General features: G+C 44.9%; 1 protein-coding gene across 1 annotated transcript; it reads left to right on the forward strand.

The window, feature by feature from the left end:
• Positions 1-446: 446 nt before the first annotated feature.
• Positions 447-25209, forward strand: LOC126481708 (serine protease persephone-like). Its single transcript, XM_050105657.1, has 6 exons — positions 447-972; positions 5512-5600; positions 7799-7914; positions 9838-10091; positions 24032-24183; positions 24391-25209. The coding sequence occupies exons 1-6, from the start codon at positions 447-449 to the stop codon at positions 24547-24549; spliced, it is 1296 nt and encodes a 431-aa protein (XP_049961614.1). The 3' UTR covers positions 24550-25209.
• The last annotated feature ends 2313 nt before the right edge of the window (positions 25210-27522 follow it).

Here is a 27522-nt window from a genome sequence, read left to right on the forward strand (position 1 = left end):
GTTGCTTCTCTTACAGCAGAGGCATACCGTAGTTCGGTGGCGGAACGAAGCATTCCTACTGATTGGAATGATATGCAAGTTGTTTTAGCATCCGTAAAATGTCCTCGAACGTGACTATATCGCTAACGTCACTCCCAAGTAAAATTTGGGAACAAGTTTCACTAGCAACAAAATGTGGGAGGGATAAACTGTAGTCTGGACAGGCCAGTGTTCTGCTCTCCGTCACTTCCTGGGAGGCGTTTCTCCTTCTCACACAGGTATAACACGATGTCCTGAGAAAGACTGCACTGTGATGCTAACCATTTTCCCTTCCGAGCATTTAGTGCACTTCCTAGTGTTACTTTGTCGTTTGCCGCGTGTCCACTGCATACAGACGGCCTGGAGTCTATACAAAACGCAGTTGTTGTCGCTTCTCCTGCAAGGGCGACGCCTGCTGGGACGACGCCATGCCGCCCCCAGTGCCGCCCCCGGCGCCGCTCCCGGCGCCGCCCCCAGCGCCGACGCCCCCCGGATTCGCCCCTCCTCCCGGCGCCGCCCACCCCTTTCGCCGCAAGGCCATCCCCTCCAGAGCGCTGCCCGGCAGTTCGTGGACGTACCGCTGCTGCTGCTACTGTTGTTGTCGCTGTCCTCCCGCAGAGGGCGCCGCCTGCTGGGACGACGCGGCCGCCGCCCCCGGCACCTGCCGCAGGGTCCGCCACTGCCGCAGCGCGCTCGGCGCCATCCTCGAGCGCCGGCCGCTGCCGCGCCGCTGCGGCTTCGTCGGCTTCGACGAGGTCGTCTGCTGCACGGACGACCAGCGCGACGACGACACGGGGCGCGACGAGTACGACGGCGGCGTCCCGGCTGACTGCTGGGATCGGTACGACGACGGAGACGACGAGGTCCGAGATCCGTACTGGGACGCCGGTGACAACGACATCTGGGCAGACGAGGGCCGCGCGGGGATCGAGGAGGAACGGCCCAGTGTAGCAGGTGAGCAGGTCTTACACTGGTCCCTGCAACATAACGGCCAGTTCTCTCGTCCAGACCACTCCAGTAAAAAATGACGCTTATTTCCACAAGTGTGAAAAACTTGGAACTTCGTTCTAGGACACACGAACCCTTTTTTTTCTCAGTTACAATCCTTCTAATTATTCGAAATGTCGTGTCGTGGTCAGTAATATACGGGAAAAAGTGCCACTTATGTAGAAGGCTTCTTCCTTTTCTTCAACATCTATAGGTCCGCAGCTCGCGGTCGTGCGGTAGCGTTCTCGCTTCCCACGCCCGGGTTCCCAGATTCGATTCCCGGCGGGGTCAGGGATTTTCTCTGCCTCGTGATGACTGGGTGTTGTGTGATGTCCTCAGGTTAGTTAGGTTTAAGTAGTTCTAAGTTCTAGAGGACTGATGACCATAGATGTTAAGTCCCATAGTGCTCAGAGCCATTTTTCAACATCTATACCGTCTCTGGCGCAATTCGCAATGGTGGACAACTGTTTATTCATGATTCGGTAATTATTTTGTTTCCAACTAGCTGAGTACCAATTGTAGCACGGTTATGTATTTGTTCCAGTTCTATTAGCTTATCTTCTTCTTCAATCTGTCTGTCTCCTTCTGCCCCTCCCACCGTCCACTTCTTCCAGCCAGCTCCATCTCCTCCAGGTCCTATCTCTGTCCACCTGCCTGCTCCTCACCCCTCTTCTTGCCCATCTCCCCCTCCGCCTCTCTCTGTCTATCATCTCCTGCTCCTCTCTCTTGTCCATGTTCTCCACTGTCTATCTCTTCTTCCCTTTCTCTGTTCATTTTCTCCTACCCATCTCGCAGCCCATCGTCTCCTCCTATTCTCTTTCTTCGTTCATTTCCCTCTCCCTTCACTGTGTCCACCTACTCCTCTTTAACATCTGCTTCCATGTCCTCCTACCCCTTCTCTGTCTCTCAGTCTATTCCTCCCCCTTTCATTTCCACGTTATTACCCCCAACCGAATAGTACATTCCTGGTTCTTACCCACATTATTTCTTTCCAGATTGTATGTAATATGTGTATCACATTCGTAGACATCGATTCGGAGCAGCTTTTTAGCCGAGATATAGCCAAAATACGCCCATGTCACATATGAAAGGCTTATTTAAATAGTGGTACAAGTCCATTTTTGTTCATTCTGAGATACAGAGTCCTAAAGTTAAACGAGCGCTGAAAAATCTGCAGGTGAGATTCCAGAAATATTCAGGTTTACCCAGTTGAACAATTCATTGCCAGAACTCACTTTGCCCTGATGGTCAGTTCATTCGTTTGTTCGGAAGATGAAACCGGTAAGTGTTTTCCACCTTTCGTCCGATCAGCGATGACAGAATCGAGGCGCGCTGACTGCAGTCTTTCTCAAACTATTTTACATCAAGTATTCTGTTAAAAACTTTTTTTCTTTCCTTATAGTTTTATATTTCAGTTTCATGATGATGTACCCATCATTTCTTTAATGGTCGTAGTTGTTTTGCTATTTATGCGAAGGTAAGACACTGCGCGAAATTTCGAAAAGTGTGCAATGAAAAATAGGTGTCGCTATGATTTTTCGTTCGATGCAAATTAAAAAATATGTTGTTGAGTAGGAAATTTAGCTAACATATTGATTTTTTTTATACACTTCGGTAGGGGTATTTATTTGTCGCCTGTCTCGAAAAAATTGATCTGATGTAGCTCACTCATTTGCGATCGTGACGTGCCTGTGATAAAGTCAGAGTGAAATATCCACAAAATGCCTCATGTTTCATAAAAGGTTTCAGATATTGGTTCAAATACTACTTGAACCTAACTAACCTAAGGACCTCACACACATCCATGCCCGCGGCAGGATTCGAACCTGCGACCGTAGCAGTCCCGCGGTTCCGGACTGCAGCTCCTAGAATCGCACGGCCACCGCGGCCGGCTAGAAGAGTGTATTTTACCATATTGTTATTATATAAAACTTCGTTATCCACCGAGTTATTCTAGTAATTACAGACTTTTTTGGAAAAATAATGTAATTTTTAAGGACCGTCGATAGCTGGTGAAATGAGAAATCATATGGGTTTCGGAACAACATACGTAAACACATTACAGGTTTCTTTGTACAGAGGATGTGCTTCTTCATAAGCTACTGACTTCACTGTTCCTCTCTTCCTCATGTAATAAACTTAATAAACCACTGTTTCATAATTGTCTCGCAATTGTGTCTGCACAACATGTTAGTGAAATGAGGCAGTGCAGACTGTGCTGTCTTTTTGGCAAAAGAAGGAAATTTTGACATGCCAGCCAGAGAAATGTATATCTTTTACTCAAAATTCGCAGTCATGACGCTTCTCTGAAACAAATGGTTAAGAAGCCAGGCGAAAATAAATCGCTGCATTTTCGGCGGAATTCCTTTTAGATACTAACGAAGGCAGAAGTGACAGTAGATCTTTTTGAATGGTCACCATGTAAGTGTGGGCGAGAAGGGGCCCCAATTAACATTTACAAAAAATGTGAGCATAGGCTTGAGTTTGGAACGGCGCTTCCCCTCCAGAGATCCCCTTTTTCCGCTACAGCGCTCTGAGCGACCCCCCAACCACTGCACCTCCCACCATGGTTCCCCACCAGACTGCGCGTCCAGCGGCCATGGCATTTTGCACGCACTACAACTGGTGTATTCTTAACTTCAGAGTAAGTCGCAAAATTTTATGAAATAGATCACTAATCGTGCTAATGTGAATGAGGAACTAATCTAACATGAATTCCATACTCGGCAGCCAGCGCAATGTAGCTGTGTTTATATGATCCTGCCAATGATTTCTTGATAGAATTGCTATGGAGGTGAGGAAAAACATTTAAACAAGTTTTCTGAATTGATAGTCGACACAGAATAACGTTAATTTCTTGCTTTTTCATTTAAATTGTATTAAAATGTATTATACACTAAAGAGCCAAAGAAACTGGTACACCTGCCTAATATCGTGTAGGGCATCGTGAGCACGCAGAAGTGCTGCAACACGACGTGGCAAGCTCTCGACTAATGTCTGAAGTAGTGCTGGAGGTAATCCACACCACGAATCTTGCAGAGCTGTCCATAAATCCCTAAAAGTACGAGGGGATGGAGATCTCTTCTGAATAGCATGTTAGAAGACATCCCAGATATGCTCAATAATCTACATGTCTGGGGAGCTTGGTGGCCAGCGGAAGCTTTTAAACTCAGAAGAGTGTTCCTGGAGCCATTCTGTAGCAACTGTAGATGTGTGGGGTGTCATACTGTTCTGCTGGAGTTGCCCAAGTCCGTCGGAATGCACAATGGACACTAATGGATGCAGGTGATCAGACAGGATGGTTACGTACGAGTCATCTGGGAATGGATCCCATATCACTCCAACTCCATACGCCCCACACCATTACAGCGCTTCCACCAGCTTCAACAGTCCCCTGCTGACATGCAGGGTCCATGGGGTGATGAGGTTGTCTCCATACCCGTACACGTCCATCCGTTCGATACCATTTGAAACGAGACTCGTCCGACGACGCAACACGTTTCCAGCCATCAACAGTCCAATATCGCTGTTGACAGGTCCAGGCGTGGTGTAAAGCTTTGTGTCGTGCAGTCATCAAGGGTACACGAGCAGGTCCTCGGCTCCGGTAGCCCATATCAATGATGTCCCGTTGAATGGTCCACACTCTGACGCTTGTTGACGGCTCACCATTGAAATCCGCAGCAGTTTCCGGAAGGGTTGCACTTCTGTCACGCTGAACAATCCCCTTGAAGCGTTGCCTCTGCTCTTGCAGGATCTTTTTTCGGTTCAAATGGTTCAAATGGCTCTGAGCGCTATGGGACTTAACTTCTGAGGTCATCAGTCCCCTAGAACTTAGAACTACTTAAACCTAACTAACCTAAGGACATCACACACATCCATGCCCGAGGCAGGATTCGAACCTGCGACCGTAGCGGTCTTGCGGTTCCAGACTGCAGCGCCTTTAACCGCACGGCCACTTCGGCCGGCTCGAGGTTTAGAGTTCTCCTTCGAGCATGGGTGTGTGTGTTGTCCTTAGCATAAGTTAGTTCGAGTTAGTTTAAGTAGCGTGTAAGTCTAGGGACCGATGCGATGACCTCAGCAGTTTGGCTCCTTAGGAATTCACTCACACATTAACAACTGCGCCCGTGACTTCTTGTCTTACATAGGCTTTGCCGACCGCAGCATCGTATTCTGCCTGCTTAAACATCTCTGTATTTGAAAACTCATGCCTATACCAGTTTCTTTGCCGTATATTACGTGTATATTACGTTGAGCATCATTTCATATGCAAAGTGGCGATGTTTCGTGAGGCAAATCCAAAATATGCTCTCTGTTTTATTTAGAATTTTCTGAAGCAACCACAAGTGGGGGATTCACATGAAAGGTAGATGGACAGGTCTAGCTTCACACATACAGGCCGAAGCGCAATCTATGCAACAAGAATGTAAAGGAAGATAGACTGTGTTCTGTGCTCAAACGTGCTGAATCTTGCTCACTGAATCACCTTCTTCTTCTCATCTTCCACAGCCTGCCGCAAATACAAAAACGAGCGGAGCGGCCCTGAGTTCTACATTCTCCTAGGCAAACTGGTTGGCCAACTCGAATTCCCACACATGGTGAGTTTAAGAACGTATTCTCTGAGCAATTTCTACCGTATGATATTGTATCGGTGTTAAAACACTGAAACGGTATAATTCTGACTTAGGGTACGGTAATTGAAATTGAAATTTTTACGAAATATACATATGGTGTTTCAGAGTCATTGCATCAAACGTCTGGGGGTGAGGGATCGCGTCATGGGAAACAACTTTTGCCAGAGACAAAACGCTCTCTCAGGCTTCACATCGACGCCAGACGTCCTGTCTTACTGGTTACGCCCGTGAGAGGCGGCAGGGCATTGGCAACCTGCAGCGTGCGTAGCCAGTCTGTGATGGCAATAAGCCAGTCATCTGATATGTATGAAAAGGGACAGGCCGAGCCTCTAAACATTATTAAGGTTTTCTTATCGTTAATTACTCTATCATTTTACTGGGGTACGTGGTATGCAGGACACTGGTTAGCACACCCTGCTAGTTCGGTGAAAACTCATCGACCCAGCGCCGACGAATACTAAAGGACGGCTAGCGCCACCGGAAGCCTTAGTGAACATCTTGTGTCCTAGCAAAATTGGTTCCCCCATGACGTCATCCATCACCGTCGGACTTCCGGTGCAAAGACTTTCGAACACTCTGTAAGCAGAGGGTTTGCATACGCCTTATGCCTAGTGCCAACAAAACATTTCCAGAATCGTAAAATGTTAAGTTCAGCGACAGGGTAAGTCACAATTAATAAAATATTTCGCGCTACTATGCCACGGTCGGATGGATTTTGCATTAAAGCCCAAGGTAGCTTCTTTGAGCGTCCGATTCACGCCCCGCCTCGCTAATGACTGCGTCAGAAGTCCGTTTAAGCGTGCTCCAATGTAAGAACGTGACGTCACTCGCTTTGAATTCCCGAGCGTAGCTGGCCGTAGCCGGTAACTTGTGCCACTCGGTTCACCGAAAACCCACGCACACAGTCAGTTACCAACACCAGGATTCGAACGACCGTCCACAGTAAAAGCGCGGTATCACAAAAAGATTGACCGATAGAGCAATTATTATCTGCAAACGAGAGCTGCTTGACGTGGAATTAAAAAACCTCACCAGTGCATTTGCTCAAGAATGGTTATTGAGCCGCTGAGGTAAAAAGAGCTTTAAGACAGCCGCCCAAAATGGATACCGATGTACACGTGCCGGTAAAATCGAAAGTTTTCTTATCCTTAGCTAAGAACGCTACAGACCGCATATGAAAAATCTTGAGAAACGGAAAAAAATTGGAAATTGGTTGTAAGGTCTTATGGGACCAAACTGCTGTGGTCATCGATCCCTACGCTTACACACTAATTATACTAACTTACCCTAAGGACAACACACACCCCCATGCCCGAGGGAGGACTCGAATCTCCGACAGGGGACCTGCGCGGACCGTGACAAGACGTCTACGACCGCTCAGCTGCCCCGCGCGGCCTGAGAAACGGAACATCATGGTAATCTACAAACCAACGCAGAAGACACAGGCTCACCTAAAACTGGCCAAGGATAGTGGCAAACCGCTGGAAAAAAACAGGAATTTATAGGATAGCGTGTAGTTGTGGGAAGTTGTACGTGGGCTCTACAGAAAAAACGGTCAAATAAACGACTAGAAGGAGAATAGTAGAGAGGGAGAGACTGACAGGTCAGCCTTTGTGGAACACGTTTTGCAACCGGAGACCACCACATTCATTTTGATGCGGCCCAGGTATGGGCAGCCACCAGCAGATACCGTTGAAGTCTGTACATACGAACAATAGAGATTGTTAAACGTACCAGTAGTTTCACTAGAAAGGAGGAGGACGTGAAATTGAACGATATCTGGATCAACAATGCGATGATAGCAACAGCGGACGACGGCAACCGACAACGGCCTATTGTACTCGGGTGTTCAAAGCATATGACGTCACGCCGCTGTGCGGGAGCACGGGTAAACGGAATTTTGCTGCAGTCATTAGCGAGCCGGTGTGTGAATCGGACTCTCAAAGAAGATACGATTCCCCTTGAAAATGGCATCCGCAAATGGGGACGTAAAGATTGGGTTTTAATGTGAAATCCATTCGACCACGGCATAATAGACCGGAATATTTTGACTAAGTTTCTCGATATGGTGAGCAAAGTCAAACACACGTTTCTGTGTCTCGTTTTGCAACGGCTTCACGGGCATCGGCTCAGACTCTTGAGACGGCTGTGGTGTGTTGCAGGCGGCGCTGGGCTTCAACGTCCCCAACACGGAGGGCCTCAGCTGGCTGTGCGGAGGGACCCTCATCAGCGACCAGTTCGTCCTCACCGCGGCCCACTGCTGCGCCAACAGGGTCACGTGAGTAGCCTTCTCTGTACATCTCTGAGGCACAAAAAAATATCTAATCTCTCCTCTGATGTATCGTCAGTTGGTGGCAGCGATTCATGCAGAGACTACCATGTCACATTAATACTTGGGAACGCGTGTTAATGACAGGTGGAATGTTGGCATTGTGTGCGTCGTCGGTAAAATGGGAAAGTCGATTCACTAGTTCAGTAGTAGTGCGCTACGAAAGGAAAAGAAGGAAGGAAATTAGCGTTAAATGTGCCGTCGTCAACGGACTCATTGGTGATGTGGAGGTGGAGCACGGACTGGGGAAGGACGGGGAAAGGGTCACTCCGTTTCGGAGGAAACATCCCGGCATTTGCGTTAAACGATTTTGTGAAATCACGGAAAGACTAAACGTGCCTGGCCAACAGACACCAACATGCTGATAGTAGTCTGCACGAAGGGTTGCTACTCTATGTCAGGCATGTTCTAGAGCCTGCAGAATGTTCCCTTCTTTGGGCACCTCCACCTGCCGTACTTCAGTAAGACAATGACCGGCCACACGGGCCTCCAGGCACGCGTCATGCGTAGCTCATCAATGTATCTTGCATGCGGTATAAGTCAGCTGGTTTGCCTATGTCTTCCAGCAACGACTGTTGTTGCTTTGTGTACTCACAAACAAATCTCGTTTGTAATCCCCTTCGAAAAAGAATTCCAAGTGCTCTTTGATTGCATATTGAGTAGTCTAGAGGCATCAGTTACACTCTATTATAGTACCGCTTCTGCAAAGCCATGCACTTGACCTCACTGATTTCAGAAATAGATATTCTTATTGATTAATTTTTACAAACATTCGGAAGAAAGGGCGTTTGGGTAATTAGAGTCGGAGCCAAGCACTGATTGGACTGCGATTAGAAAGGAAATCGGCCGCCTCCTTTGCAAAAATACCATCCCTGAATTCCACTTACCTGATACGGGGAAACCGCATAAAACGTAAATATTATGACCAGGCAAGGATTTGAACCCAATGCCTTAGCCACCGATTTGCCGAACAATCAGAAAAGATGGTTACTTTTTAACCGGAATTTCATACAGAGTCTCAGTAACGTGTTTTCAATTAAAAGTTCTAGCATGGTACGTTCGATACTTGTGACATAGACACGTCAGTTCCAGTGAAGACAAAGTATCTATTCTAACCCATCCGAGCATGAAATGAAATGATGGTATGACATTATTATGGCGTCTGGAACCGCGAGACCGCTACGGTCGCAGGTTCAAATCCTGCCTCGGGCATGGATGTGTGTGATGTGCTTAGGTTAGTTAGGTTTAAGTAGTTTTAAGTTATAGGGGACTAATGACCTCAGAAGTTGAGTCCCATAGTGCTCAGAGCCATTTGAACCATTTTGACATTATTAGTACGGAGACAGCATCTTTTTATTTGACGCCACTTTGGCGACTTAAGCGTCGATCATGGTGAAACGATGATGCGGACAACACAACATCCAGTCCCCGTCAGTCGTCTTTCATTCAAAATCTGCTGACCAACCCATTTGCTGTTTTTTGGGCAAATCGTCCAGCAAAGTGACCCGACTTGGAGCGCTACATTCCAGGTTTATAAATTATAGTCTCGTGGGGTATAGCTAAACTGGAATGCGACCAAATTACTGTCCAGTGATAAGTGACTAATAATAATCCTACGGATGCCCAGGAAACGAACCTGTGACCTTTGAATCCATAATCTGGCGCTTCATTACAATTCTTGCACCAAATAATGACGCAGGTTATCTGTTTTCACCCAAATCTTAAGTTAGGGATAGAATGATAGTTACACAGCCGGGCTCTCCTATCCCTGATTAATATAATCAAGACGACATCCATGTTAAGGCTGTAAATCTGCGACATCCGGAGCGTGAGTACTGATGAAGAGTCTAAGATGCTTCACGTCTGTTGCAGGGGCAGACCGGTGGCAGTACGCCTCGGGACAGTCGATCTGACGTCCACAGGAGATTATGGCGCAGACTACGGGATCTCGGAGATCGTGCTGCACCCCAGCTACAGGAAGCGGCGGTCCTACGGCGACATAGCGCTGCTGAGGCTGGACAGGAGGGTGGAGTTCAGCGACGCCGTCTTCCCCGCCTGTCTCAACACGCAGGACGGAGACCCGCCGAGCTTCACTGCCGCCGGCTGGGGCGCCACGAACGCTGCCGGTGAGTGAAGCGGCCAGAATGTCTGAATTAAAATCAAATGGAAATTACTAAAGGACAAGCAGGAGAAGTTTCTTGAAAATATCAACAAAAAATTGTTATTCGACTATATCTTCTGCAATTGGATGCATGTCAATAACTGTAATTCGTCTACGTATTCATTCCAGACTGATAAAATATTGACATGTCCAGCAATGACTGTTTCTTAATAGAATAGTCTCACAACAATAAATGAACAGATATATCTTTTTCCTCGCTGAAACGTAGGCCGAAATAAATCTTCACTCCTTTTCGACGCACTGTCTTTGTCTTTCTCTCTTTGTATCTTTCTGTCAGTCTCCCACTCTCCCTCTCCCACTCTCTACCTCCCACTCTCTCTCTCTCTCTCTCTCTCTCTCTCTCTCTCTCTCTCTCTCTCTCTCACCCTCTTCCCTATCTCTCTCTCTCTCTCTCTCTCTCTCTCTCTCTCTCTATCTCCCTCTCTCTATCTCCCTCTCTCTGTCTCTCTCTCTCTCTCTCTCTCTCTCTCTCTCCCTCTCCTTTTCTCTCTCCCTCTCTCTATATCTCTCTCTCTAACACACACACACACACACACACACACACACACACCACACCCTCACACACTCACTCAATCACACTCCGACCATATCACACACCACATTATCGTACTGTCTCATTTTGTCCTCCTCTTCCGATACTACACTCACTTCCACGGTATAAGCTATTTGATTTCATTTTACCTGTTTTCTTGATTTGTGGCAAGTGGCAGTCGACTAAATATTGAAAAGTGGGAGGTCATTCACATGAGTACTAAAAGGAATTCGCTATATTTAGGTTGCAGGAAAATCTAAAGGCTGTAAATTCCAACTAAATGTTGAGTGATTACAATTAAGAATAGTTCAAATTAAAACGATGTCATACGTAATGTTGCACGAAAAGCGAACCGAGGACTGCGATTTATTTCCAAAAAAGGTTAGAAGATGCAACAGGTCTACTAAAGAGACTGCCTACATTAAATTTGTTTGTCCTCTTCTGGGGTATTGCTATGCAGTGTGGGATCCGCATCAGACGGGACTCAAGGAGAGCGTCGAAAATGTTCAAAGAAGGGCAGATCGTTTTGCATTGTCTCTAAATAGGGGGTAGAGTGGCACGGATATGACATGCGGGTTGCGTTGGCAATCATTAAAACAAAGGTGTTCTTCATTGTGGAGAGATATTTTCACCAAATTTGAATCACAAACTTAGTCTTGCGAATTCGGGAATGTTTTGTGGCGCCCACCTACTTAGGGACAAATGATCATTGCAAAAAAAATAAGAGAAATCACAACTCACACGGGAAGATCTTAGTGTTCGTTTATCCCGCAGATTGTTGGAGTGTAGTACGGCAGAGAAACAGCGTGAAAGTGCTTTGATGAGTCCTCTGCCTGGTGCTTAATGAATTGCAGAGACGTCATGTTGATGTAGAGACACACATGATAGTACTGTTTGATAACATAAGCATATATACATATAAATTGCACTCTAAGATAAAAAATACGACGCACCACGAAGGAATTATCAGAGTACGATGGAAATCGCTAGATGTATTGTACATGTACACTGAAACAAATGATTACAATTTCAGAAGAACTGGATGCTCTATTCAGGAGCAGGAGCTTCACAAACAGAGCAGGTCAACAACGCGTTGGTCACCCTCTGGCCCTTACGCAAGCAGTTATTCGGCTCGGCACTGATTGGGAGAGGTGTTGGATGTCCTCCTGAGGTGATATCGTACCAAATTCTGTCCAGCTGGCGCGAGAGATCGTCAAAATCGCGAACTGGTTGGAGGGCTCTGCTCTCACTGCTCCGTACGTTCCCAGCCGGGGAGGGATAAGGTGACCTTGCTGACCAAAGCAGAGTTTGGCAAGCACGAGGACAAGTACCGAGCGAGGGGCAGGACGACGGTTTAAAACCGCGTGCGGCCATCAAGATTTAAGTTTTACATTAATTCCCTAAATTGCTCCAGGCAAATGCCGGGATGGTTCCTTTGAAAAGTCACAGCCAATTTTGTTCCCCCTCCTTGACACAATTCGAGCTTGTGATTGGTATATCGGTATCTGATGACCTCGATGTCAACGGTATGTTAAACCCAATCTTTCTTCCGAACACAAGTAATAAAAACGTGTGGAGGCGTGCACTATCTTGCTGAAATGTAAGCCCATGAATGACATCAAAACGCGGCACAGAATATCATCGACGTACCGGTGTGCTGTGTGGGTACCGCGGATGACAACCAAAGGAATCCAGACGTGGAAAGGAGTGGCGCCCCGGACGATCACACCTGGTTGTCGGGCCGTACGACGTGATACAGTCAGGTTGGCATCCCACCTGTAATCACATTGACTGGAGTAGAACTGTTTCAGTAACGAGTCGCGCTTCGAAATGATCCCCGACGGCCAGCGAAGACGTGTCTGGAAACGCCGTGGTCAGTGGGAGGGGGGTACTACCCTGACTGTCGCCCGCTGTACGGCCCCAGTGGTCGTCTGGGGTGTCACTTCATTTCACAGCACGGCGCCTTTGATTGCGGCACCCCGACAGCAAAGCAGGTACGTCTACGATACTCTACGCACTGTTCTGGTGTCCTTCGTGGCAGGCATCCTGGGCTTACGTTTAAGATAATGCCCGCCCGTGCTTGCGAAAACCTACCTGAGCCCGCAAAACTGAGAACGTTCGGAGCATTATGGGGAGAGCCCTCCAGCCAATCAATTGCACAGAATTCGGCACGATATCCCTCAGGATAGGTATTAAAATCCATGGAGAAGAAATAAAAACTTTGAGGTTCGCCGATGACATTGTAATTCTGTGAGATGCAGCAAGGGACTTCCGAGAGCAGCTGAACGGAATGGACAGTATCTTCAAAGGAGGATATAATATGAACATCAACAAAAGCAAAACGAGGATAATGGAATGTAGTCGAATTAACTCGGCTGATGCTGAGGGAATTAGATTAGGAAATGACACACTTAAAGTAGTAAAGGAGTATTGCTATTTGGGGAGCAAAATAACTGATGATGGTGGAAGTAGAGAGGATATAAAATGTAGACTGGCAATGGCAAGGAAAGCGTTCCTGAAGAACGGAAATTTGATAACATCGAGTATAGATTTAAGTGTCAGGAAGAAGAATGCTGAAGATTATATGGGTAGATCACATAACTAATGAGGAGGTATTGAATAGAATTGCGGAGAAGAGGAGTTTGCGGCACGACAAGAAGAAGGGACCGGTTGGTACGACATGTTCTGAGGCATCAAGGGATCACAAATTTAGCATTGGAGGGCAGCGTGGAGGGTAAAAATCGTAGAGGGAGACCAAGAGATGAATACACTAAGCAGATTCAGAAGGATGTAGGTTGCAGTAAGTACTGGGAGGTGAAGAAGCTTGCACACGATAGAGTAGCATGGAGAGCTACATCAAACCAGTCTCAGGACTGAAGATCACAACAACAACAACAACATCCCTCAGGAAGATATCAGACAGCTCTGTCAATCAGTGTCAAGCCGAGTGACTGGTTGCATAAGGGCCAGAGGGGGACCAACGCGTTGTTGACTTACTCAGTTTGTGAATCTCTTGAATAAATTGTCAAATTTCTCTCAAATTGTAATCACTTGTTTCCCTCGACATCAGATTTACCGATTTCCTCGGATAATTCGTCAGTGGTGCATCGATATTTTTTTTTCTTTTTGCCTGAGAGTGTAGACACAAAGTAGAGAATTGTGACGAGTAACGTGCGTCACGTAGCTTGCTACTAAAACTGCCAGATCTCGTTCTTCGGGTGTAAAATCCAGGTAAATTAATTTTAACTACCAAGCCACTCGGATCATCATCATCATCTTGGACAGTTTCCAGCCACTGGCTGGGTCTGTCGGGAACACAAGCCTCTCCATCGTGTTCTGTCTTTCCACCATTCCTCCTCTTCCACCTTCGTCCAGTTCTCTCCTCTTCTCGTCACACATTCCTTCACTCCCTTCACCCATCTATCTCTTGGTCTTCCTCTGGGCCTCTTCCCCTCCAGTTGCAGATCAAACATGCTCTTTGGAATTCTTCCCTCATCCATTGTCTTCATGTGTCCATACCACTGCAGTCTTGATTTTTCTATCCTGTCCTGTACTGGTTCCTCCTTTAGCCTTTCCCTCACATACACATTTCGCAATCTGTCTCGTCTTGTTACACTCAACCTGCTCCTCTGGAACTTCATTTCACTAGCCTGTATTCTACTTTTGTCGCTTTTGTGCATTACCCATGTCTCACTTCCGTATGCCAATATGGGGACAAAGTAGGTTCGGTATATAATTCCCTTGGATTTCTGTGGCACCTCCTTGCTCCAAATAAGCCCCCTAATGCATTTGTAGAACTGCCCTGCTTTTCTGCACCTTTCATTTATTTCCATTGGGTTTCCCCCCTTACTTTCAATCATGCTTCCCAGGTACTTGAAGTTCTCTACCACTTGTAGTTTTTCCCCTCCACAAGTTATATCCACATTTGGCCTATTCTTCTTCCTTGTTGTGACAGTTATTTCACTTTTCTTTGCAGAGAAATGCATTCCATATTGTGCTGCCGTTGCCTCCCATACATCTAACTGCTCTTGCACCTCCTTCTCGCAATTTCCCCATAACATCAGGTCATCGGCAAAAAGCACTGCTTTCATTTTATGATCTCCAATTGCATCTGATACTTGCTGTAGGATTTCATCCATAACAATAATAAACAATAAAGGCGAAAGTGCACTTCCCTGTCGCAGCCCATTTTCCAGCTTGAACCATGCAGTACGTTCCCTCCCCACTTTCACACAACTCTCACTTCCCTCATACATTTTTCTGACTTTTCGTGTTATCTCTTCATCTATCCCTTTTGCGTTCAGCACATCCCAGAGCTTGTCCCTACAGATACTGTCATACGCCTTCTCAATATCCAAAAAGGCCATGATTAAGTCCTTCCCGTACTCATAGTGCCTTTCCTGCAGTTGCCTTACCGCAAATATGAGGTCCGTTGTTGATCTTCCCGGTCTGAAACCGTACTGCTCCTCTTGCAGTCTACTTTCAATACTGCTTCTTATTCTCTTCTCCAGGATCTTTTCATAGATTTTTCCACAGTGGCATAGCAGGGTGATTCCTCTGTAGTTCTCACATCTCCTTTTATCCCCTTTCTTGAAGATCGGGACTATAATTCCTTTCTTCCAATCCTCAGGAATTCTGTTCTCCTTCCACACCACCCTCAGCAGTCTGTATAGCCACTGGGTTCCTACTTCTCTTGCTGCTCGTATCATATCCACTGTTACTTCGTCCCAACCTGGTGCCTTGCCCCCTTTCATCCTCTTTATGGCTTCTTCCACTTCATTCCAAGTTAGATCATCAATTTCCCCACTATTATAATCGTCTTCTGCCTTAGGCTCTCCATCGCTGTTAGTTACCCGCTTGGTGGCATTCAACAGATCTTCAAAGTACTCCTTCCAAATCTTTTTGAGCTCATGCATTTCCTCCACAACTCTTCCATTATTATCCATGATCCTCAGGCACTCGCTCCTGTCGTTCCTCTTATTTCTTACCATGGTGTAAAGTACTTTTTTGTTCCCTTCACTGTCCTCTTCTAACATTCTTGTCCATTTTTCCATCCACTTCTTCTTCTCCGCCCTTACTATGGTCTGTGCCGCTTTCTTGCTTTCCTTATATTTTACCCTAGCTTCCTCTGTTCGGGTCTGGAACCATTCTCTGAAGGCTTTGTTCTTTCGAAGTACTGCCTCTTTACATATGTTGTTCCACCATGGGGTTTCCTTACTTCTCCTCTTTGTGCTAGTTCTTCCGCACACAGTCTCAGCTGCCTCAACTAGAGCCCTCTTAAAATCTCCCCATTCTTCTTCCACTGCTCTCTGATCTTCCTTTGGCAGCTTCTTCCTGATCAGTGTCTGGTACTGGGTCCTCCGTTCATCCTCTTTCAGCATCCATGTCTTCAACCTTTTCTCCTGTATATCTGTTGCCCTCCTATCTTTTTTCTCTCTCAGGGTGGCTACCAACAGCCGATGGTCACTGTCTAAGGCCTCAGATGGAATGACCTTAACATCTGTCAGGCTGCTCATCATCTGCCTATCCACTAGTACATAGTCTACTACTGAAGTTTGGGACCAGTCTCCACTGTACCAAGTTATTTTGTGGCTACTTCTCTTCTTGTACCAGGAATTTGCGATCGCCAGCCCATTCCTCTTGCAGAATTCCAGCAACAATTTTCCTTCTCTATTTCGGTTCCCCCAGCCCTCTGGTCCCATTATCTCCTCGAATCCTTTCCTGTCTGTGCCAACATGTGCATTGAGGTCCCCTATTATAATCTGATTTCCTCCATTTAGCTGCTTTTGCATGTCATCTTCAAATTCGTCCTTCTCTTTTTTTGTACACCCCACCTGTGGGGCATATGCTTGGATGATTTCAATGCTTTTTCCTTTCACTCGTACTCTGGCTTTGATCATTCGATCATTGATACCTTCCACCTCCTCCTGCAGACCCTCTCTGACCACTATTGCCACTCCATTTCTTCCCCTCTCACTCCCTATCCAGTACATTTTACATCCTTTACTTAGTGGTTTTTCACCAACTCCTCTCCACCTAGTCTCAGCAAGTCCCAAGATGTCCAATTTCCTCCTTCCCATCATTTCTACAATTTCATCTAACTTCCCAGTTAGAGTCCTTACGTTTAAGGTGCCCAGTCGTAAACCATCTCGTAATCCTTTTCCATTGCTTGGTCGGTTTCCTTTAAATCCGTTCCGTGATCCGAGGCATGTTCCCTTTTTAAAAGCAGTTGATTTATCCACTACTGGCTTGCTAGGCCTATCGCAGCTTCACCAGAGCCCCGTTAGCCATCACGTTTCAGGGTTCCCATAGGGCCTTCTCAGCTACCGTAGCGGTCCTGGGGCACACGAAGTCCCCGCTGTACATCGCCCCTATATGCAGTCCCCTACTTTGTGCCGTTGCCCATCTCCCACGACTTGGACGAGGGGTTGGACTTATGGGAGACCAAGCCACTCGGATATTTTATTTTATTCTTTTATTTTATTTGTGTACCTAAAACAATATGACATGTATTTATTTAACACATCAAAGAATGACAAGTGAAAGTGTGTCGTTTGATGATTGTAGTACAGCTACAAACACGTTATGTTATTTGGAGTGTAAGTGTAAATATGGATGTAGTTTTATCAATAGAGAAAGTGAACCATTCGTAGCCATATAACTGCTTCTAAAATAAATGCTGCGTCAGTCAATCTTTTCGTAAAACTGACAACTGTGTCTTTCATTTACTGCTAGGAGATAAGTTGAAGCAGATGTAACGACCAAGAACATAAACTTGGGCTTCGAAAATGGGGTTGCTGTTTCCAGATATGTCGGACGTAAACGGTAAATTAACACACTATGATTGAAGTCTGTTCTGTTACTAGCAAAAATAGTCGTAGAGTATGAGCAACTGTCACAGATGTCCCGTGAAGCATGTTCGGGTGATCTAAAGTCTGTGTGCCTTGGAGTAAACCGTTTGGATAAATTTCACTGCAAGTGCTTTTAGTGTGATCGCAGACTGCCAGTAGACCAGTTGTACTGCCATTTCGTACAATGTCTATAAATACGGAGGTTGGACAACAAATAAGGAGAAACTGGAAGAAATGCATGCTTGAACGTAAATGCAGGTGCCAGCAGAGCCTGCAGTTTGCGCTGATATAGCTGACCACTAGCGGCGGCTGCCGAATGTCCTCAATACTTCGCAGAGCTTCAGTCGTGACCAGAGCAGTGTGTCCTGCACTGCACTGCCAGAAGTGATTTGGAACGTGGACAGGTTGCCCGTGCTCGTATGGTGCTTCCTCAACGAAGGGAGCCGAAGTGTTTGATGTTTCAAGAGGCACCGTATCGAACACCTGTACCACATACAGGGAAAGCGAGAAAACATCGTCATCTAAGACGCAACGCGAACGAAACGGTTTGTTAAGTGTTAGTGACAGACGGTTATTAAAGAGATTTGTGACGAAAAATAGAAGGACGACAGCTGCAAAAGTCGCCGCAGAACTGACTGCAATCGCGAACTTTGTCGGCACCAAAGCAACACGACGGGAGGTCCGTAAACAGTCACCTGCAGGGCGGGGTGGCGCTCCAGTTCCACTCAGCAGTGATGCAACCAGCCGCAACAGGGAAACATCGTACCGAAGCTTTTAAACGTGCGTTCTAGAGCAGAGTAACAAAGGCATTTGACAGGACGAGATTTTTTTGCTTCTCACTGTTTCCCATTTCTGACCGTGTTTAAACGCCAAGAGTTGAACATGGATGGGGATCTGGTGATGATTTGCGCAGCCATATCGTGGTATTCCATGGCTCCCACTGTTGCTTTGCGCAGTCACATTACAACCAAGGGTTTGTGTGACCATTTTGGCTGATCACGTCTATGCCACGGTTCAGTGTTGGTTCCCCAGTGGTGATAATGTGTTCCGAGACGACAGGGCAACTATTCACAACAAACCGCGCCGCTCAGGACTGTTTTTGTGAGCACGAGGATAAATTCCCGCGTCCCTCCTGGTCACCAGTCACTACTCTCAATGTTATCCAGCCTTTGTGGTCTACATGAGAGAGAATGGCATCAGATTTTCTTGAAGACATACAGAACCTCTATTTATCCATTCCGAGACGACTAAAAGCTTTTTTCTATGCCAACGGATTTCCTAAACCGTATATGCACAGTGATACGTCGTGTTTGCGTTGTTTACATGTGTTAGACCATCCCTTGTAGGTACAGCGCTGTCAGTTGTTCGGTTAGCCCTTTTCGTGAGCAGTGACTCTCCTTTTCGTAAGGTTATGTACAGGCACGTGGCAAGCATCATCTCAGTCTGAGCGCGTAAAGCGGGTGTTATACGACGATCCGCAGCGAACGCCACTGGTCCAGCCGACAGCCATCTAGCGGTAGAATGGGTGAAACTGCGAAAATTAGCAGACTCATTATCCGCTCGCCACAACACACAGCAGTTATAAGCTGCCGTCTTCAGCTCGTGGTCTACCGGCTTTCGTTACTACCTCTGGATCACGGCGTCCCGGGTTCGATTCCCAGCCGCATTGGTGGTTTTTCTCTGCCCAGGGACTGGGTGTTTGTGTTTTCCTCATCATTTCATCAACGTCCATATCATTCGTGATCGTGGCTAAATTGGACTGTGAAAAAATTGGGACTTTGTACGGCGCTGATAACCCCGCAGTTGAGCGCCCCACAAACCAAACATCATCATCATCTAAACTGCAGTCAATCCGCGCATGCGCCCTACGTAGCGATAACTCGCGCATGCGCAGAACGGCGTACCTCAGTGCATTCTGCTTGGTATTTGTTTAGTGTTCGGTGGCTAGTAGCTAATTTTAATTTTCCGTTGGGGATTTTCCACGTTTTTTTCAGTAAGTAGGTTTTCATAAGTGCAGAAAAAAACTTTCTTTTATACTAGCTGTTTGTGAAAGCATTTTTTTCTTTTGATTCCTTCGTATTATAGAAATTAAATGGAGCAAAGAGGTGGTAAGCGTCTTAATTCAGGTATACAGCGGCGAAAGGTGTCTCTATGATCCACTGTATCATAATACGGTACGTTGGCAATCGTTTATTTCTGAGTAATATGCGTATAATGTTACATGGTGATTTTCGATTTGTATCGTAATGCCTTAGCTTACGAAGGTTCATGTTTGATTTGATTTCATCTCTTGCTTTATTTCAGCACGCCAGAAAAGAGAAACTGGCAGGGATGTCGAGAAAATCCGTGCAGTTTAGCCCAGTGCGAAAAACGATGACTGCAAACTCTGAGTAGCACATTGACCATCGCATTCCATTTTCCAAACTGGAAAAATAACACAAGTGCACCTTTACGTATTGGTCCTTTAAAGTGTTGCAAATTGCAGTGCATACAGCCACAACTTCTTTTGAAACGGCGGCTATGCTATTCTGTGGCTAAAAGCCAGACTCTTAAAAGGTCACCAGGAAACGTTATGTTACAACCAGCCTGCAACATAACAGGGCATGTACTGGTATTTTATCAATCATCTAGGCTTGTATGATCACAAAACATAAATTTATATGATTTAATTCTTACTTTCGAGAAGTTGAGATAGCCTCCCTATTGACTGTGTCACAGTTACTGATTCCATCTTCTAACATAGACAGTAGCTTCTCGAAACAGGCCATTTCCATACTCGGGAAGTTCCGAAAATCTTTCGGATCTTCGGGCCTCAGTTCTTTCATAAGTAATATAATCCCCTGCCTCCGTTTCTTCTTTCCAGTCAGGGCCGAACTCAACAACGTCTAGCTTTTCGCTTTCGTCGTCGTTTTGCCCTAATTCGAAGATTTACTGTCACAGCCAGGGCAATAGCTCCAATAAAACGTGGGTCCTCCATGCGCAAAATGTAAATTTAGATATACAGGGTGTTTCAAAAATGACCGGCATATTTGAAACGGCAATAAAAACTAAACGAGCAGCGATAGAAATACACCGTTTGTTGCAATATGCTTGGGACAACAGTAAATTTTCAGGCAGACAAACTTTCGAAATTACAGTAGTTAGAATTTTCAACCACAGATGGCGCTGCGGTCTGGGAAACTCTATAGTACCATATTTTCCACATATCCACCATGCGTAGCAATAATGTGGCGTAGTCTCTGAATGAAATTACCCGAAACCTTTGACAACGTGTCTGGCGGAATGGCTTCACATGCAGATGAGATATACTGCTTCAGCTGTTCAATTGTTTCTGGATTCTGGCGGTACACCTGGTCTTTCAAGTGTCCCCACAGAAAGAAGTCACAGGGGTTCATGTCTGGCGAATAGGGAGGCCAATCCACGCCGCCTCCTGTATGTTTCGGATAGCCCAAAGCAATCACACGATCATCGAAATATTCATTCAGGAAATTAAAGACGTCGGCCGTGCGATGTGGCCGGGCACCATCTTGCATAAACCACGAGGTGTTCGCAGTGTCGTCTAAGGCAGTTTGTACCGCCACAAATTCACGAAGAATGTCCAGATAGCGTGATGCAGTAATCGTTTCGGATCTGAAAAATGGGCCAATGATTCCTTTGGAAGAAATGGCGCCCCAGACCAGTACTTTTCCAGGATGCAGGGACGATGGGACTGCAACATGGGGCTTTTCAGTTCCCCATATGCGCCAGTTCTGTTTATTGACGAAGCCGTCCAGGTAAAAATAAGCTTCGTCAGTAAACCAAATGCTGCCCACATGCATATCGCCGTCATCAATCCTGTGCACTATATCGTTAGCGAATGTCTCTCGTGCAGCAATGGTAGCGGCGCTGAGGGGTTGCCGCGTTTGAATTTTGTATGGATAGAGGTGTAAACTCTGGCGCATGAGACGATACGTGGACGTTGGCGTCATTTGGACCGCAGCTGCAACACGGCGAACGGAAACCCGAGGCCGCTGTTGGATCACCTGCTGCACTAGCTGCGCGTTGCCCTCTGTGGTTGCCGTACGCGGTCGCCCTACCTTTCCAGCACGTTCATCCATCACGTTCCCAGTCCGTTGAAATTTTTCAAACAGATCCTTTATTGTATCGCTTTTCGGTCCTTTGGTTACATTAAACCTCCGTTGAAAACTTCGTCTTGTTGCAACAACACTGTGTTCTAGGCGGTGGAATTCCAACACCAGAAAAATCCTCTGTTCTAAGGAATAAACCATGTTGTCTACAGCACACTTGCACGTTGTGAACAGCACACGCTTACAGCAGAAAGACGACGTACAGAATGGCGCACCCACAGACTGCGTTGTCTTCTATATCTTTCACATCACTTGCAGCGCCATCTGTTGTTGAAAATTGTAACTACTGTAATTTCGAAAGTTTGTCCGCCTGAAAATGTACTGTTGTCCCAAGCATATTGCAACAAACGGTGTATTTCTATCGCTGGTCGTTTAGTTTTTATTGCCGTTTCAAATATACCGGTCATTTTTGAAACACCCTGTAGATGTACCTGTGTAACCAAGTGTCGTAGTATAAAACTAACTGTTGAGTCTGTAATTCAGAACAATAGAACCTACATAATAGAATAACAACTACTTAATAAATAATGATAAAAAAACCGTTTCTCATGTAATAGAAACCTTGATCTCACATAAATAATTTGGACGAGTGACTTTCCAATATGTCACACGGTACCCCTTGTGTTTCGCGCGATAGAACGAACGACTTTACAAGAGGTCAAACGGTTCTATCTGAGTTTGCCGCGTGGAGTGGTCGCGCGGTTTGAGGCGTCATGTCACGGATTGCGCAGCCCCTCCCGCCGGATGTTCGAGTCTTCCCTCGGGCGTGGGTGTGTTTGTTGTTCTTAGCATAAGTTAGTTTAAGTAGTGTGTAAGTCTTGGGACCGATGATATCAGCAGTTTGGTCCCTAAAGAATTCACACACATTTGAACATACATCTGTTTGCCTTACATGCGTTATTATCGTCGACTGCGCATGTGCGCCAGGTATATCCTGCGTGGATGGTGAAATAGCTTTACGTGAATCCGCTGATGCACGCTTGGGGCGCTGGTGCGTAGGTATACGATTTACGCACATCGTGTAATAGGGGCTTAACGGTCGCGGAAACGGAAACCGTGGACATTTCACGTCGAAGTTTTTCGGACTTGAAATACCCTCTGCCAAGAGTGTGCTGAAAGGTCTCATCTAACATAGCGGAAAAACCAGTAGCCGACCACACTGATCAACGATCGTGACCATGACGTATGGGAGAAGACATTTGTGCTGACATACACACCGGAAACTACAATAGAGACTCTTCTAGCTTTATCAGCTAACATTTCTGTTCACTTATTCGAAGATTGAGGATTCGATGCCAGCTGAAAGTCGAAGACACTCGATTAGGTGACGGGAGACTTTGGTACAAGAGGCGCCGCCATTCTGCTGAATGCGTTTTGAAATAAAGTTGATAGGGTATGTTTCAGGATATCATCTCGGTCTACGAGTCTCCAAATTTCGCAAGATTCAACAACGATAAACGAAACGGAAATAAAGAAGACTACGGAAACTATAACATTGAAATTAGATGTACCGAACCGATACTCTCTTAAAATAACCTCGTCAATGTCACTTGCGTTACAGATCTGCGGGGGTTAGCTATCTCCAGTTTGGTTCTCCGCATTGAACTAATCAGGAGGAGATGATCCTATGAAACAGGCAGCAAAATGTTTGAATCTTTGTTACTCTGAAGACGCTGTTCTGTACGAGAGCACGTTTAAAAAGATAATGTCTCGTTTCTCTAGCGAGACGCTTTGCGACAGGTTTTACTAGCTTTCTGAATAATTTTGGCGAATGATTCGGCAAGCTGGTCTGCCAAATGCAAGACAAGTCGAACAACTTTCTGACACGATCGAAAGACCAATTTTTGAGTAAAATTCTCCTAGGTCGCCAGACACACCGTAAGGAGTGGCTGTAGAGACATCACAGGTGAACAGATCTTCCGATACACAGCATTTCATGCCACGTCTTTGCCCCAGAATTTCTGCGTAATATTACTTGTACAGCCCTCAAATTTTGAGACTTCAGTCTGGCTTAACGCACTGCAAATAATTTGGAAAATTAAAGTACAAGGGTGTAGGCCGGCAAACAACCGTTTCTCTTTTTAGGAGTAATATACCTCTGTGAAAATTATCTGCCAGAGTTGTCGCTGCAGGAAGATATTTTCTTTTTTTCTTTTTTGTAAGTACATATACGTAAACATTTGATTCTCCTTTGGCCAAATCCATTGCCATTCCCCAGAACCGAATTCATTCTAGACCTAGCCTACAACATTATGTCGACAACTCAGTGTGGGATTTCGACATTTTCATTCCAATCCATCTGATATATTTCGTGAGCGAGAATAATTTCATTTGTCAAATTTATAAGACATAATATCTGGTGACTCATTTTCAGGAACGCGAATGAGCTCAACGCTTCTGAAGACCACAATTTACCCATTCCCGTTATCGGACTGCCAAAACGCTTATAAGGACAAATTTCCAAGAGAAATTGACTCATCAATAATATGTGCCGGAGATCCAGAAGGAAAGACTGATACCTGCGGGGTATGTATTAAACTAAAGAACTTGTATATTACGCAGTATTAATTGCCGCTGATAATCATATTAAGTGGAAATTTCAAAACTTTCTGTCATTACCTTGCTTCAGATTTACCTATATCAGTCTTTTACAATATAGTTTGGTAAATAATAATATGGCTAAAAAACCAAATGCTTTTTAAGTATCAAACACTTATTAATTTCTGTTTTTAGGGAGATTCTGGAGGACCTCTGGTCATGGGGAAGTCGGCACCTTACACGGTTGTGGGCATCACTAGCATGGGTCCAAAACCGTGTGGAGGTAATGTGCCCAGTATTTACACCCGTGTGTCCCATTACATTGACTGGATAGAAGATCACGTCTGGCCCTGACATGAGAGGACAAACGTCAAGGATTTCTCAAGCACGTTTACGGATGTGTTGTCTCTTGCATTCAAACTTTACCAAAGATTTTTAAGTTTTATGTCATTAATGTTTAATGGCCCTCACTTGTTTTAAGTAGTTGTGTACCTTGAAGTTTCTGAACATTGTCGACAATAGAGTGTACTTAAGGTGTACTGCGTTACCTACGAATTGTGTTACAGAACTTCTACGCTGTAGAGCGTGTCAGATTAATACGTGTAGTACCAAGTACTCTGCAGTGACTGTGTTTACGCTGCTTTTACATTCTCAAAAATTAATTGTTTTGATGAAATTCAGCTTTAACTGAACTGCGGTAAGATGAACTGTTCAACTTGGTACTGCCATCTAAGTTATCATGCAGTGAAGATATTCACACTGAAGATTCAATGGTGAAAGAAGATGAAAAGTGTTTATTGCAAGTCAAAGACTGATAATTACTGTCTGTGATAGATGTACCCATTCACATAAATTAGTACGAGTAGGTTACAAAAAAAAAGAAGACTGATATTTATTATATAAAACTGTGATATATTTCCAGCAAGACATTTCAGTTCCGTTAGAACTACTGGTGGTTTGTTTATAGGGAACAATGTCTTACCATATTAAATGTACTCTGTGTTTTCTACTTGATGTGCCCATGTGTTAGTAATTTATTACGTTTTATGTATTTATGTGATTTTGAAGGAAATTAATCATTTGTGTAATAAAGTACTTAAATGAAGATCGAATAGGTTTTTAGCATAATCCCTGATATGTGGAACGAGAATAATAAAAGTTCTGGTATGGTATTGTTCTTTCACCCTTCGACTGATAGAGCGGTAGTCAAAAGACTGATGGTTAGGAAAACTTCAGACCAGCCGCCTCAGTCACCTCTCAGTCGTAAGTCGAATTTTTTCCATTGTTGTTGTTGTGGTCTTCAGTCTAGAGACTGGTTTGATGCAGCTCTCCATGCTACTCTACCTTTGCAAGTTTCTTCGTCTCCCAGTACCTGCTGCAACCAACATCGATCATCCATTATTCCATTATAACTCCTAAATAAACGAAGTGATTATTTGCTACAGGTGAGTCATTAAAATCTTCAGCATTTTAATGACTTATAAAACGAAAATGATTACAGATAGAAACTAGTTTATTCCAGGATATAGAATTTTATTTCAAACAGTTTTCATTTAATTTTTTTTTACTTATTATGGCTAAAAGATATCAATTCTTGTCAATACACCTTTGAAGACGATTTCTAAAAATTCCCATCATCCACCGATTCATGTCATGCTGCAGTCTTCCCTTCATTAGCGGAACTGACGCGATCCATATGGTAGTGTGGAACTGATTTGTATGACATTATACGTAAAGTAACCTCGCTGGAAAAAAGAAAAAAATCCAGGGGGTTGGTCTAGAGAACGCACTGGTGACAAAGCATTATGATGAAGGGTGAAACGTTTTCCAGGAAACAGGTCTGTTAGCACTACCATTAATGTACCAGCTCTGTGTACGTACAACCATCTTTTTGAATGCACAGTCCTCAGCCACGAAGCTGGTGATTTCAAAAGTTCCGAAGCACGGCAATGTAACGGAGGGACTTTATCGTAACTATTACACATTTCTACTTTTTTTTTAATGAGAAAACGCTACATTGGAATTGGATTCATCTCTGAACAAAAGAACAATATTTTCTGGGGTAGGTTGTAGAGTGTCCACTTAAAGATAATTCGTATTATCTTTGGCAGCGTTGTCTAGGGGTAAATCTTTAGTCGTCACCAACTTATTAATAATCCGCGTTTCATATGTGTGTTGGAAGTATACGCACGCCGACCAGAATATTCTGGAAACCTCCACTGTCACGTTAATTATTACGTTATATCAGTTTTGCTGTTAGTACAACTTTAGGCAAGTTTGTACTTTTTATGAACACAAAAATCTAAGAGCAAAAGAAAGATATGTCGAATAATCATGAACTGAAAACCGAAATTTCCAGAATGTTATGTCTGTGTGGTTGTGATTTTGTAAGATTGTACCAAGTGAAACTGTTTTTCGTGAAGCTAAATACGGTATTTTTGTTAAGCACGAGTTGACTATTTACCTAATGGAGGAGGAGGAGGAGGAGGAGATTAGTGTTTAACGTCCCGTCGACAACGAGGTCATTAGAGACGGAGCACAAACTCGGATTATGGAAGGATGAGAAAGGAAGTCGGCCGTGCCCTTTCAAAGGAACCATCCCGGCATTTGCCTGATGTGATCTAGGAAAATCACGGAAAACCTAAATCAGGATGGCCGGACGCGGGATTGAACCGTTTACCTCATTAATAATAACTTACTGCCTGGAATAACTTGAATAAAATGTCAAGATTTTGTGAAGCACACGTGGTAGTTGTTATTATTTGAGCGACATAATGATAGCAACCTACATTATTGTCGGAAACCATTTATCTTCAGATTTATATTCCATTTACTTTTCTCTTTATTTGAAATGGTAGGGAGCCTGGATCAGGGAGTAGCAAGACGCTGCGTGTACAAAACTCAAAAATTTTCTACTTTTAAAAAATTTTAGCAGATGTAAATTCTTAAATAAAACAGACATTTGAGATCTTGCCCTACAGACACCACTACACAAAAGGTGTATCCAAGGGTACACTACTTTCTAAAATGTTTTTGTAAATTACCTCGCTCTTTACAAAACGAATAAAATTTCGGCCAAGTAGAGCAAACCGCTTCCTGACCTTCGGATGGAGAATGCGCTGCAGTGGGTTACAAGCAGGCTGACCCGCGAATCGTAGACTACAGCAAAGAGAGGTTCCTCCGTGTATCGACTTCTGTACAGTGGCGGCTAATATATATATATACTTTCTGGGTGTCCACAAATTTTTAAATTCAGAAAAATATGAGCATGCGAAATTAATAGCATCTGCTGTATAACTGTCATGGGCGTCAACATATTTATACAAC

The sequence above is a fragment of the Schistocerca serialis genome, chromosome 5 (assembly GCF_023864345.2).
Source record: "Schistocerca serialis cubense isolate TAMUIC-IGC-003099 chromosome 5, iqSchSeri2.2, whole genome shotgun sequence".
NCBI lineage: Eukaryota > Metazoa > Arthropoda > Insecta > Orthoptera > Acrididae > Schistocerca > Schistocerca serialis.